The 13,173-nt window shown below is 43.6% G+C and overlaps 1 protein-coding gene across 2 annotated transcripts in view; it reads right to left on the bottom strand.

Annotated features, from left to right (window-relative positions):
- Nucleotides 1-13,173, bottom strand: part of TDRD9 (tudor domain containing 9) — a 127,284-nt gene that overhangs the window by 52,399 nt on the left and 61,712 nt on the right. For both annotated transcript variants that reach the window (XM_004055767.3, XM_055361683.2), the window contains exons 9-13: nt 9,411-9,475; nt 6,263-6,317; nt 6,037-6,121; nt 4,820-4,877; nt 1,901-2,005 (exon numbers count right to left, since the gene is read on the bottom strand). In XM_004055767.3, coding sequence (XP_004055815.2) covers nt 1,901-2,005; nt 4,820-4,877; nt 6,037-6,121; nt 6,263-6,317; nt 9,411-9,475 — 368 coding nt within the window. The remainder of the gene's footprint in view (nt 1-1,900; nt 2,006-4,819; nt 4,878-6,036; nt 6,122-6,262; nt 6,318-9,410; nt 9,476-13,173) is intronic.

Below are 13,173 nucleotides of genomic sequence, written 5' to 3'. Positions count from 1 at the left end.
TGTATTTTTAGTAGAGACAGGGTTTCACCATGTTGGCCAGGCTGGTCTTGAACTCCTGACCTCAAATGATCCACCGGCCTCAGCCTCCCGAAGTGCTGGGATTACAGGCACAAGCCACCACACCCAGCTATTTCTAGTCATTTTTTAAGCATAGTTTTTTAGAAAGTTTGAGGGGAGAGGTGGTTAAACATAGTGAGGTGTTTACAGTTTAATATCCTTTTTTCTCTTAACTTTATAACAATACTTAAGTTTTTTCCAAGGTGATGAGAACCTCTGTGACTTTTTTTTTTTTTTTTTGAGACGGGGCTCTCACTCTGTCACCTAGGCTGGAGTACAGTGTGTGCGATCTCGGCTCACTTCAACCTCCACCTCCCAGGGTCAAGTGATCCTCCCACTTCACTCTCCTGAGTAGCTGGGACCACAGGTATGAGCCACCACACCCAGCTAATTTTTTGTGTTTTTGGTAGAGACAGAGTTTTGCCATGTTGTCCAGGCTGGTCTCAAACTCCTAAGCTCAGGCATCTACCCACCTCAGTCTCCCAAAGTGCTGGGATTACAGGTGTAAGTCACCGCACCTGGCCTCTGTGACCCTATTTTAACAGCTGCTTAGTCATTCTCTTAACCCCTCTCTAGGCAAGTCATTTCAGGAGAGGTGATATAACAAAAAGGTTAAGAATGTAGACCAAAGCCAGATTTCTGGGTTCAAACCTCATTCCCACCACTTCCTACTATAACCTTGAGCAAGTTACTATTTCTGTGCCTCTCAGCTAGCTGCTTCACTAAGAAATGGGAAATCTTAATTAACACACCATGTACGTTACCTCACAGGGTTGTTAGGAAGATTAAATGAGTTAATAAATACTTAGAAGAATGTCTGGCATATGGTAAATATTCAATCAGTGCTGCCTTTATTATTTTGGGGGGTGTATTTAGTATTTTAGTATTCTTGAAATGGTGTTTTATCTACCCTTCCCAAAAGGTTTTCTAAAAAACAAACAAAAAAATAAGCCACTTCTCAGTCTGCACTGAGAATGCTGTCCTGTAAAATCAGTTCTTGCCACAGGTGATCTTAACCTGTCCCAGGTATGTCATGAATATACCTCCACTGTAGTTGAAGCATCCCAAGACCCCAAAAGTGACCCCACACACCCTCATCTCTGCCCAGTGATACGTGTGGCTGATGCAGCAAATCCAGAACTCTCTGCAGAACCACTTTAGGAAAACTAACCCTAGGAAGATCAAAGTTAAACAGAAATCAAATCATCAAAAATTACTGAAGTGACCCACTTGGTTTCCACAGTTCTTCACCAATAACTTTTTAACTTAACTTTAAGAAAAAAACATAGTGTCAGGATGATGGGGTTTATCCATTATGTACAACGACCTCATACGTTAGAAGAGAGGAGAAGCACGGATTTAAATGGACACTCTGACAATATGAGAAGCCATTGCTAAAAACTTAAAACTGGTTCCAAGAAAGGAAATATCTAAGTAAAAAGTGCAAAAAATGAATTTTTTAGAAAAGCATCTGAATGGCTGGGCACGGTGGCTCACGCCTGTAATCCCAGCACTTTGGGAGGCCGAAGCGGGTGGATCACGAAGTCAGGAGATCGAGACCATCCTGGCTAACGTGGCGAAACCCCGTCTCTACTAAAAAATACAAAAAATTAGCCGGGCGTGGTGGCAGGCGCCTGTAGTCCCAGCAACTCAGGAGGCTGAGGCAGGAGAATGGCAAGAACCCGGGAGGCGGAGCTTGCAGTGAGCCGAGATCGCGCCACTGCCCTCCAGCCTGGGTGACAGAGCAAGACCCCGTCTCAGAGAAAAAAAAAAAAAAAAAGCACCTGAATGTGCCACTGTGTCACCAATGACTCATTATTGTGCTTTAACACAAATGTCTTACCTTTTCTCTGATTACAGCTGGTTTTAGAGGCCCAACTCAATCGCAGACTCTGATAATTTGTATCTTCATCACAGACCAAAGTTCTAGTCAAACAAAAATCTATAACTGCCATTTAAAAAAAAAAGGACTGTAAACACCATGCTAATAAGAGATCATTGCATAATAAATCACAATGCATAGTGATAAAGCCATTTGAAACATGCAGCCTTAAGAATTAGTGAACAGGCAGAAACATTTGGCCAGGCACCGACCACTCCCGCCCAGGATGGGGAGTTGCTGGTCCCATCCTTTCTTGCTGAGTACAGGGAGTCCCTAGGTGTAAAGAATGCATAACCCGTAAGACCCAACGTGTCATAAGAAGGCCTACCTGGACTGCACCCGAAAGAGTAACGTTCTCCGAAAGAGCATCATTACAACAGCAGTACAGAAGAGCAGCTGATGCAAGGGACTGCCAGAATTCAAATCCCGCGTCTGTGTGTGCCTGTGGTTGAATCTGGGTGTCTGGGTATGTGTGTGTCTGGATGGGTGTGTGTATCTGTGCATCTGTACGCGTGGGTGGGTGGGTGTAAGTGTGCATGTGGGTGTGCCTGGCTGGATAAGCTGCCGAGTGTCTCTGCGCTTTAGTATCCTCATCCGTGGCCTGCCTCCTCCCCTCCACCACACCTTTCCTCCTCACACAGCCAAAGCACTGGGGATCTCCCATCAGCAATACTCACTCCCTTGGGCCACCCCTTCACTTACTGCCCCATTTCCTCTGCTCCCCTACAGCAAAACACCTGTGGAGTGTTGTCTGCCACCACCGGTTCTTTGTTCATTTCTTCCCATCCTTTCTTGAGCCCACTCCAAGCAGACGCTTGCTTCCACCAAAGCTGCTCTTGTCAAGGTCACTGACAACAGCCCTGTTGGGAGGTCCTCCTTGACCCGCCATGGGCATCTGATGCACTCCTCCACTCCATCCCCTCAAGACCCTTTCCCACTGGGTGTCTAGGCCTCTGTGTTCACTGGCTTTCTTCCCACTGCCCTGGAGACCCCTCTGCTCTTATCGCCCACCTTTAAACACCGGGGCCACCCTCCCTCTGTGCACTCACAGAAGAGCTTGGCCAGGTTCCTGCCTTCCAACGCCAGTCACAGGCTGACGCCCCCGCCAGCTGCTCCCTGGCCCTGGTCTCCAGGCTCACACAGACAGATGCTTCCATGACACCTCCACCTGAACATCTAGCACGTCTCAGCCCAAATCCCAGCTCCTCACCTACCCCACCCTGCTGCTTCCACAGCCTTCACCATCTCGCAGGAGACTCCATCCTCCCAGTCTCTCAGGCCACATGTCTAGAGGGCCGACCAAATGTGTCTCTCACAATTTCTCTATCAGAGACCTCAGCACATCCTCCCCAGCTCTGCCTTCAGAATCTCCCTGGGATCTACCCCCACCTCCTGTCCCCTACTGCTGCTGTCCTTTTCTAAGCACCACCCATTGTCGCCTAGATTCTTGTGACACCCTCTTAAGTCTCTTCCTTTTCTCTCCTTTGCCTCATTCTAGTCTATTCCCAGAGAAATCCTGTTAAGTGAACTTCAGGTTATGTCATTTCTGTTTTCAAAACTTACCAACGATTCTCCATCTTGCCCAGCACAGCAAGGTTGTACCAGGCCCTACGGGCCCTGTATGGCCCCTGCTACCCCCAGGCCTCTCTTCTGGCTCGTTTCCCCTTCGTTCACACTGGTCCAGCTGCCCTGGCCTCCTTGCTTGATGGTGCTGTTTCACAATCATCAAGCACTCTCTTGCCTTCTCCTACCCTAAACACTCTTTTGCCAGGTATGGACCCGACTCCCTCCCTAACCTCCTTCAGGATGTGACTTGTCTCATTCCCTGGTCACTCCACCTGCAATCTCAATGGTGCTTCCCTAACACTCCCTACCCAATAACCCCTTTTTCTTCATACACTCACCATCATGTAACTTACTCCATATCTGTACTTATCTACCCACCCCGAATGTGTCATGAGAACAAAGGCTTTTTGTCTATTTTGCTTACTGCTATTTCGCCGGTACAAAGACAAAACACCTGCTCATTATCATCTGCCCTGGTTTACCCATTCCAGCCACACTGGCCGTGTGCTGCTCCTCAAACCCGTTCCCTACACCCCAGCCACCTTTTTGCATGGCTCGCTCCTCATTTAATCCAGGTCTCTATTAAAATGTCACTTCCTCAAAGAGGTAATTCCTATCTGAAAGATCCTATCTGAAAGATCATTTTTCCCAATAACTGTACCCCTTCCCCTGATTTATTTTCCTACACAACATTGACCTGTACCTGAAATTATAAAACGTTTTTACCTGCTAAGCATCTCTCTCTCCCACCAGAACGTAGCAGCCATGAGGACTGGACTTTGTCTTACTCACCACTGTACTGCCAGCATTGAGAACAGTGCCCGACACATGTGTTAGGCTTTCAAATATAAATTAATGAATTTAGAAAACTCATTGATGAAGCAATCTCACAAAGTAATCACAGACACATATGTGGAAGATGAGATGACAAAGTGGGCTGCTCCGGAGTTAACATGGTGTCCTGCCAAGCAACCTTCAGAGCTGAGATGGCCTGAGCTCCTCCCCACATCTGCCTCCCTCCAGTCACAGAACTCCACCTGGCAGCCCCAAAGCTGTTTCCCACAAGGCCCAGTGGAACACCCCAAACACTTCCGACGAGCCAGCTTGCCCTAAAGCATGAAATAGGTACACTCAGAGGAGGAGGTGGTGAACTGAGAGTATGGGAGAAACTATGTAAACCTACTTTTCTCAATTCTGTGTTCCAAAACAGGAGGAGATGGGAAGGAAGAGAAGAACGATTCCTGAGTGAGGTGAATAAGCCAATAAATACGGCACTACAGCTAATGCCAGGAGGTAAATGGAGAAGTATCTTACCATATTTGACATCTGGAACTGTGACAGAACTCTCTGCAATATTGGTGGACAGAATAATCTGTTAAACATCAAAGGAAAAAGCTGACATTCCTACTATATTCCAAACATCATTAGGCAAAGTTTACAAAAATGCAAAAATTATTTTAAAGCTTCTGAATGTAAATACTGAACTCAGGTTTCAAAATTAGCCATTTTTCTATTTTATACACATCACAATTGATCAAGAAGCCCCTGATGAATGGAAACCAGCCACATACAACACAGCAAAGGCTTAAACACAGGCAGACAAGACACGGGCAAAGGGAGCTATTCCTGACTTCTGGTGTGGTAACTTTGGTGGGGTGAAGAGGGGTCCTGGAATTGCCCAGGGGCACAACCAGATTTCTAGAAGAAGGGTTGTTGCCTGTACTTGCCCTAGAATACCACCCAAGGCTGCTCCTAGGGATTCCAAAGCAATCAAGGGGGGCGAGGTTGTCAGCTCAGGCCCCCTGATCACCTCAAGCAGCTCTAGAAGGGTCTTGTTAAAACAACTCCATCATTCACACATAATCTGAGATAAAGAAATCCTCCTGAAGCAGGACCTAGAATATGGCTTCTAACCAGAGTCACCAGAGTGGTTTCAAGGACACGAGAACAGTCCCAAAGTTAAAGAAATGCTAAAGAAGAATTAAAAGGCATCAGAATTCCTGAATTGAGAAAACAAAAAATCTTAGCTTTTTAGCAAACTGATTTACAAAATAAAACACAAAACTAAACAACATACCTGGCTCATTAGGTAAATATTTGTTTAAGTGAGTAACCACTAACTACAGAACACACTGCTGAAATGTGATTTTTTTTTTCTTTTTTTTCTTTTTTTTTTTTTTTTTTTTGAGACAGTCTTGTTCTGTCACCCAGGCTGGAGTGCACCAGTGTGATCTCGGGTCACTGCAGCCTCCACCTCCCAGGCACAAGTCTCCCACCTCAGCCTCCCAAGTAGCTGGGACTACAGGTGCATGCCACTGCACTCAGGTAATTTTTATATTTTTTGTAGAGATGGGGTTTCGCCATGAGGCTGGTCTCAAATTCCTGAGCTCAAATGATTCACCCACCTCAGCCTCTCACAGTGCTGGAAACACAGGCATGAGCCACGACACCCAGAAAATATTTTTCATGAGTAGAGTCTCTAAGGAAAATTTACCTAAAGTGCTTAGAACTTGTCTTCCCAGTTTTCCTACCTTTCTGTACCCAGGGACTGGACTTAAAAACACATTATTCTGTTCTTCTAAAGCCACACTTGAATGGAGTGGATAGACCTGCAACCTAAGAAATTACTAAAATAAAATCTCCATAAAGAATAGATATACATGAGATACAAAAATAAATACTGAGATAATTAAAACTATTTAAGGCAGAAACAATGCAATGGCTTAGAAGAATACAGCTGTATCATTTTCAACATACCTTTTATGAACCAGGTTCGTGAGAAGTTCATGCATATAATTTATTTCACCCAGACCTAGGGAAGAAAAAAGTGGAGGAGGGAAATAAACATGTTTGTATTTACTGCTAGAAACCAACCTTTAAATTAAAATGGCATATCTTTCAAAGAAGGCCCTACCAATTTATTTGACTTCTTTATCCTCTTTGCCTAAATATGCCAGAAACACAAGTAAAAGTACACAGTGACATTGATTAGTAGTAACTCAAAAATATAGTGAAAAACCCTATTATTCCAGTTTTCCTTTACACAGCAGTGACTCCCTGTGGGTGTTAGCTATATGAGTAATTTTTGTATTCCTTTTTTACCCCCAGATTTTCTAAATTTTCTATAATGAGCATGCAAAATCTTTACAATCAAAAAATAACATTTGTAAAGTTTTGGTCATGAGGATGTGCTAAACCATTTCCATCAGGCCTCCGTCCTGTTTGCTGAAAGCTAAGCTAGCAGGTGCTTTTGCCTCACCCTGATTCTCAAATCTGAGTCTGTTATGGGTTGAACTGTGTCCCCTAAAAAGACGTATTGAAGTCCTAACCCCAGAATCCGGAAGGTGGTGTTATTTGGAAATAGAGTCATTGCAGATGTAATTAGTTAAGATGAAGTTATACTGGAATGGGGTGAGCCCTTAATCCAAAATGACCGGTATCCATACAAGAAGGGAAGAGGCACAGAGAATGCCATGTGACAACAGAGACAGGAGTGATGTAGCCACAGGTCAAGGAGCACTAGGGACTGATGGCCACTACCAGGAGCTGGAAAGAGGAAGAGGCTCAGAAAGAGCATGGCCCTGCTGACAACTCGATTTTGAACATCTAGACTCCAAAACAGGGAGAGAATAAATGACTGTTCTTTTAAGACATTTAGCTTGTGGCACTTTGTTACAGCAGCCCTGGAAAACTACTATAGAACTGTTCACAAAAGATCAATTGACACATAAACATCTATCAAACTTGAATTCATATGAACATATTAAAAGGACAGTAACCCTAAATGTAAAATATCACTTATAAATATTTTCTTCAGGCAATGTTTAGCAGGTAAAAAGTATTTACCAGCCAGGAGCAGTGGCTCACATCTGCAATCCCAACACTTTGGGAGGCTGAGGCAGGTGGATCACTTCATGGAGATCACTTGAGCCTAGCAGTTCGAGACTAGCCTGTGCAAGCTAGTTAAACCGTCTCCACAAAAAGATACCAAAAAAAAAAAATTTGGCCAGGCATGGGGGTGCATGCCTGCAGTCCCAGCTACTTGGGAGGCTGAGGTGGAAATATCACTTCAGCCCAGAAGGTAGAGGCTGCAGTGATCGGGGTCACACCACTGTACTCCAGCCTGGGGAACATAGCAAGACCCTTTCTTAAAAAATAAATAAAATAGAGTATTTATCTCATGTTAGGTATTCTTTTTTTTTTTTTTTTTTTTTTTTTGAGATGGAGTCTCGCTCTTTCTCCCAGGCTGGAGTGCAGTGGCGTGATCTCGGCTCACTGCAAGCTCCGCCTCCCAGGTTCATGCCATTCTCCTGCCTCAGCCTCCCGAATAGCTGGGACCACAGGTGCCCGCCACCATGCCCGGCTATTTTTTTTTTGTATTTTCAGTAAAGATGAGGTTTCACCATGTTAGCCAGATGGTCTCGATCTCCTGACCTTGTGATCCGCCCGCCTCAGCCTCCCAAAGTGCTGGGATTCCAGGCATGAGCCCCCACGCCCGCCCATGTTAGGTGTTCTTAAGCCTCGGCCTCCCAAAGTGCTGGGATTCCAGGCGTGAGCACTGTGCCCGGCCCATGTTAGGTGTTCTTAAGCCAGTATCAACATGGCTCTACTTGGGTGATGTTTTCCCCTTAATACAATATGATGCACACAGAAGTCATCTGATAAATATTCACCAAGGCACATGCAACACCACCCCACTGTCAGCTCACGGTTGTTCCCTGCATGTAAACAAATCCTTATCAGCTAAGCAAAACATGACAAAAGTTTGAAACTCATATGTTGCATTACAAAATTAAGTAAGCTATTTTCATTGCATGTTTTTCATTCTCCATTATTATAAGAACAAATCTGTTTATGCTCTATATATTACAACAGAAAATATTTGAATTATTGTCATAATGTTTCATCAAGCTATACCACTTGAATTAAACATCAAGTAATTTTGAAAAAGTACAATTTAACATAAATTCATCTTTTCAGAAAGGTATTTTAAAAGCCTGTTTTCTCAAACACTGAGAAGGGAACTCAAGGATTACCCCGATGATTCTCATGGTATATTATAATAACTGTGTTTTACTATTACTAAATAAGCTTTCAATGCAAACTGATGACAGTTACCTCACATTTATAACCACATATGTAAAATGCAAATTTCACAAAGCCAAATATTTTACTGGAAATTTTGAAGGTGGCAAAACTGCCTTCAAAAAGTTGAACTCTAGACAAGCATGGTGGCGCGCGTCTGTAATCCCAGCTACTTTGGAGGCTTAGGCAGGAGAATCACTTGAACCCAGGAGGCAGAGGTTGCAGTGAGCTAAGATTTTGCCACTGTACTCCTGTCTGGGCAACAGAGTGAGACTCTGTCTCCAAAAAAAAAAATTGAACTCTTAATTATTAATAAGAAATCTTTTTTAGAAATACAAAGGTTGGCCGGGCAAGTGGCTCACATCTGTAATTCCAGCACTTTGGGAGGCCACAGTGGGCAGATCACAAGGTCAAGAGATCGAGACCATCCTGGCCAACATGGTGAAACCTCATCTCTACTAAAAATACAAAAATAAGCCGGGTGTGGTGGCGTGCACCTGTAGTCCCAGCTACTCGGGAAGCTGAGGCAGGAGAATCACTGGAACTGGGGAGGCAGAGGTTGCAGTGAGCCAAGATCGTGCCACTGCACTCCAGCCTGGCAACAGAGCAAGACTCCATCTAGAAAAAGAAAAAGGAAAAAAAAGAAATGCAAGGGTTACAATAAAAAGCCAAACTGAAAGTTACAATTGTTCACATACTCAAAGTGTAAAAAGAATAAAGTCCTATGGAGAATACCATCTTTCATAATCTGTGTTAGGCACAAACTTAGCCTCTCTCCAGAGTATTATGATTCCAAGTCACAAAATTATGATGTTCTTACCTGGCAAAAACACCAATACACTGCTTCGCTCCAACACAAACTGGGCCCCTGACCAAGCCTTGTTCCTGTTAAAAATGTGATGTGCACAAATATTAATGAAGGCTAATAACAGCTATTGCTTCTCAAAAATCCTAATATTACAGGCTTTTAATCCTGAAAGGCTCTTACAGGTCATCCAATGTAATGTTCTTTATTTTACATAAGAAAACACGAAGCCCAAAGAGATGAGAAAACATCCAAGGCCCCATGGTCATTCACGGGACTTAAGCCTTTTGACTCCCAGTACTTTCTCCTATCAAAACTTACTATCTGCAGAAGTTTTCCTTGAAATTTAGTTATTGTAATCAAGAACTTCAAAGTAAAAAACATTTAAAATAACTACAAGCAAAATTTAAATGTTCAGGAGTCCGAACTATTAGAAAGGATTTGTACAGACCAAAATCTCAAATCATCTACTCGCCTCCTTGCTATTGTCAATATATTTACTTTTGTGTGAATTTAGAACTTTCATTCTTCCATGAACCTGTGAGCCCTTCCTACATGCCAGGCCCTCCTCTGTGTAAGATACAGCAGTAACAAGAAGACAAGCTCCTTGCTCTTTGGAGCTTACATTCTAACTGGAGAGACAGACAGGAAACAAGAAAACAGACAAGGCACCTTCAATTTAGCAATAAGACCTAAAGAGACACACAGGGAAACACAGTAAGCAGTGCTAAGGGAGGTGCATGTATGGAGTGCTCTCAGGAGGGCTGGCTGGGAAGGGCCTCTCTGGGGAAGTAATGGGAGCTGAGGAGGGAGCCATGGAAAAGCCATGCAGTGGCAATCCAGGCAATGCCTGGGAACAGTCACTACAAAGGAGAAAGGGGTGTGAGGGGTAAACCAGTCACTGCAGCACAGGCAGCTCAGCATCCATGGTCACTGCTCCTGCTGCTCCTCCATCTCTCCCTATGAGTGTGAGCCACACCTATGACCTCAGGCGGCAGCCACTACCATGAAAAACACAGCCTTGGTTTGTAGATGGGCCTGCATGGGACGCTGGCAACAACCAGGGGCGAACATCTGCTGCATCACAGCCCCACCCAGAGGAGAGGCTCACACACAGTGAGTGGGGAAGGGAGCTCTTCCCAGTTAGCAGAGGTGAGGCAGTCCATCTGGTGGTACTGCTTCGGGTGGAAGGAGACATGGCCATGAGGTTGGGTTCACCCCAATCAACAGGCAGAGGCTAATAGCTTGGTCAGCTGGTCAGGGATGTGGAAATGGCAAGACTGATAATAAGGAGATCTGATGGAGAGGTACCAAGAAATGCCCATAAGGCAGCCACAGTGGAGGAGGCTTTCAGTCACCAGACGGGCAAGAGGCCCTGCCTGTGGACGTGACCCAGCCTCCTTCTCCAGTCCCTCCAGGGTTAGACAACGCACAGAGTGGACGGGTAGCAGGGATGAAGGCTTACACACAAACTCAACACCATGCACTTTCCTGAGATGAGACTCATCCGGCTGCTACCACTGCTGGATGCCAACCACACAACAGCAAGGGCCAGTGCCAAGTCCCAAATATGGCACCATTCCCTGGGGGACCAGCCCAGCCAGCTGATGACAGGTTGATTCCATCATGAAGAAGATACTGATTTACCCTCATGGAAATAGATACAGATCCTATTCTGGATTCAGGTCTGCCTTCTCTGCACCTAAAGCTCCTGTCATACCCCCATCCATGGACCTAAAGATGCCTTTCTCGCTTCCATTATCTCCTGCACAGCATGGCCTCCTGCCAAGGAGCTCAGTTTAGTAGTCAATGGACTCATGAAATTCAATGGTATTACCATGCATCCAAAAGCAGGTGGCTTAAAAGAAAGATGAAAATGCCTATTAAAGGCTGAATTATTGTCCCAGTCCTACAGGAAGTCATAAAAGCCATAATGAAATTCAAAGACAAGGTGAAATCTTGCAAGCAGCAAGAGAACAATGACATGCCACATGCAAAGAAAACCCCAGTAAGATTAACAGCTGAATTCTCAGAAGAAACAATGGAAGCCAGAAAGCAGTGGGATGACATATTCAAAGTGCTCAAAGAGAAAACAACTGTCAATCAAGATTCCTGTATTCAGTAAAACTCTCAATAATGAAGACTAAATAAAGACTGTCACAGATAAACAAAAAAATGAGAGTATCTAGCAGACCCACCTTACTAGAAATACTAAAGGAAGTTTTTTTGTGCTGAAAACAGCTGACCCCAGAGAGTATTTCAAATCCACATGAACAAAGAAAGAGAACTGGTAAAGGTAATTAATTAATGACAAAAGATACTGTAAATACATATTTTGCCTCCTTCCTTCTTAGGTGATTTTAAAAGTAACCGGATACAAAAATCAGCAGGGTGTGGTGGCACGCACCTCTAAGTCCCAGCTACTCGCAAGGCTGAGGTGGGAGGATCAATTGAGCCCATGAGGTCGAGGCTGCTGTGAGCCATGATCACTCCACTGTACCCAGCCTGCTCAACACAGTGAGACCTTGTCTCAAAAAAAAAAAAAAAAAAGTAAAATGCTACACTGCAAAATATGTATTAAATGCAAAAGAAAGCAGTAAAAGAGAAACAGAGGAACAAAAAGAATATGAGACATACAGAAAGCAAAAAGCAAAATGGCCAACATAAATTCAACTATATCAGTGACAAAATTAAATGTAAATGGATTAAACAACATAAATGGATTAAACAACCCAATCAAAAGGCAGAGATTGTTAGACTAATTTTAAAAATACAGGCCAGGCGCGGTGTCACACCTATAATCCCAGCACTTTGGGAGGCCGAGGTGGGAGCATCACGAGGTCAAGAGATCAAGACCATCCTGGCCAACATGGTGAAACCCTGTCTCTACTAAAAATACAAAAATTAGCTGGGCATGGTGGCACATGCCTGTAGTCCCAGCTATTCGGGAGGCTGAGACAGAAGAATCACTTGAACCCAGGAGGCAGAGGTTGCAGTGAGCTGAGATCACACTACTGCACTCCAGCCTGGTGACAGAGCAAGACTCAATCTTTAAAAAAAAAAAAAATATGATCCCACTCAGAATATGTTGTCTACAGGAGATACACTTTAAATGCAAAGACACTAAGTAGATTGGAAGTAAAAGAATGAAAAAATATGTGTCATGCAAACAGCAACTACAGAAAAGTGAAATGGCTATACTAATACACAAAATAGGTCTTAAAATTAAGTGTTACGAGAGATAAGAGGTGCATTTTATAATGATAAATGGGTGAATCAATCAGGAAGATGTAACAGGTATAAACATATATGCACCTAGCAACAGAGAACCAAAATACATAAAGCAAAAACTGACAAAAAAGATTGAAGAAATAGGCAATTCAATAACAACTGTTGAGGACATCAATATCTCATTTTCGATAATATATAGAGCAACCAGGCAGAAGATCAAGAAGTAGAAGACCTGAACAATATGGTAAGTCAACCACACCTAAAAGACATCTATAGAACACTCCATCTAAAAACAACGAGTGACATTATTCTCAAGTGCACGTGTAATATTCTCCAGAACAGTCTACATGCTAGGCATGCAACAAACCTCCATAAATTTAAAAGAACAGAAAAAATATAAAATATGTTCTCCAACCACAATAGAATGAAATTCAAAATGTGTAACAGGAAAAATTGGGGGAAATTCACAAATATGTGCAAATTAAACAACACACTCCTAAAAACCAATAAGCCAAAGAAAAAATCAAAACGGAAATCAGAAAATACT

Source organism: Gorilla gorilla, chromosome 15, assembly GCF_029281585.2.
Source record: "Gorilla gorilla gorilla isolate KB3781 chromosome 15, NHGRI_mGorGor1-v2.1_pri, whole genome shotgun sequence".
Lineage (NCBI taxonomy): Eukaryota > Metazoa > Chordata > Mammalia > Primates > Hominidae > Gorilla > Gorilla gorilla.
Note: the sequence above shows the minus strand (reverse complement) of the source record. Positions and strands in the feature narration are given on the sequence as shown.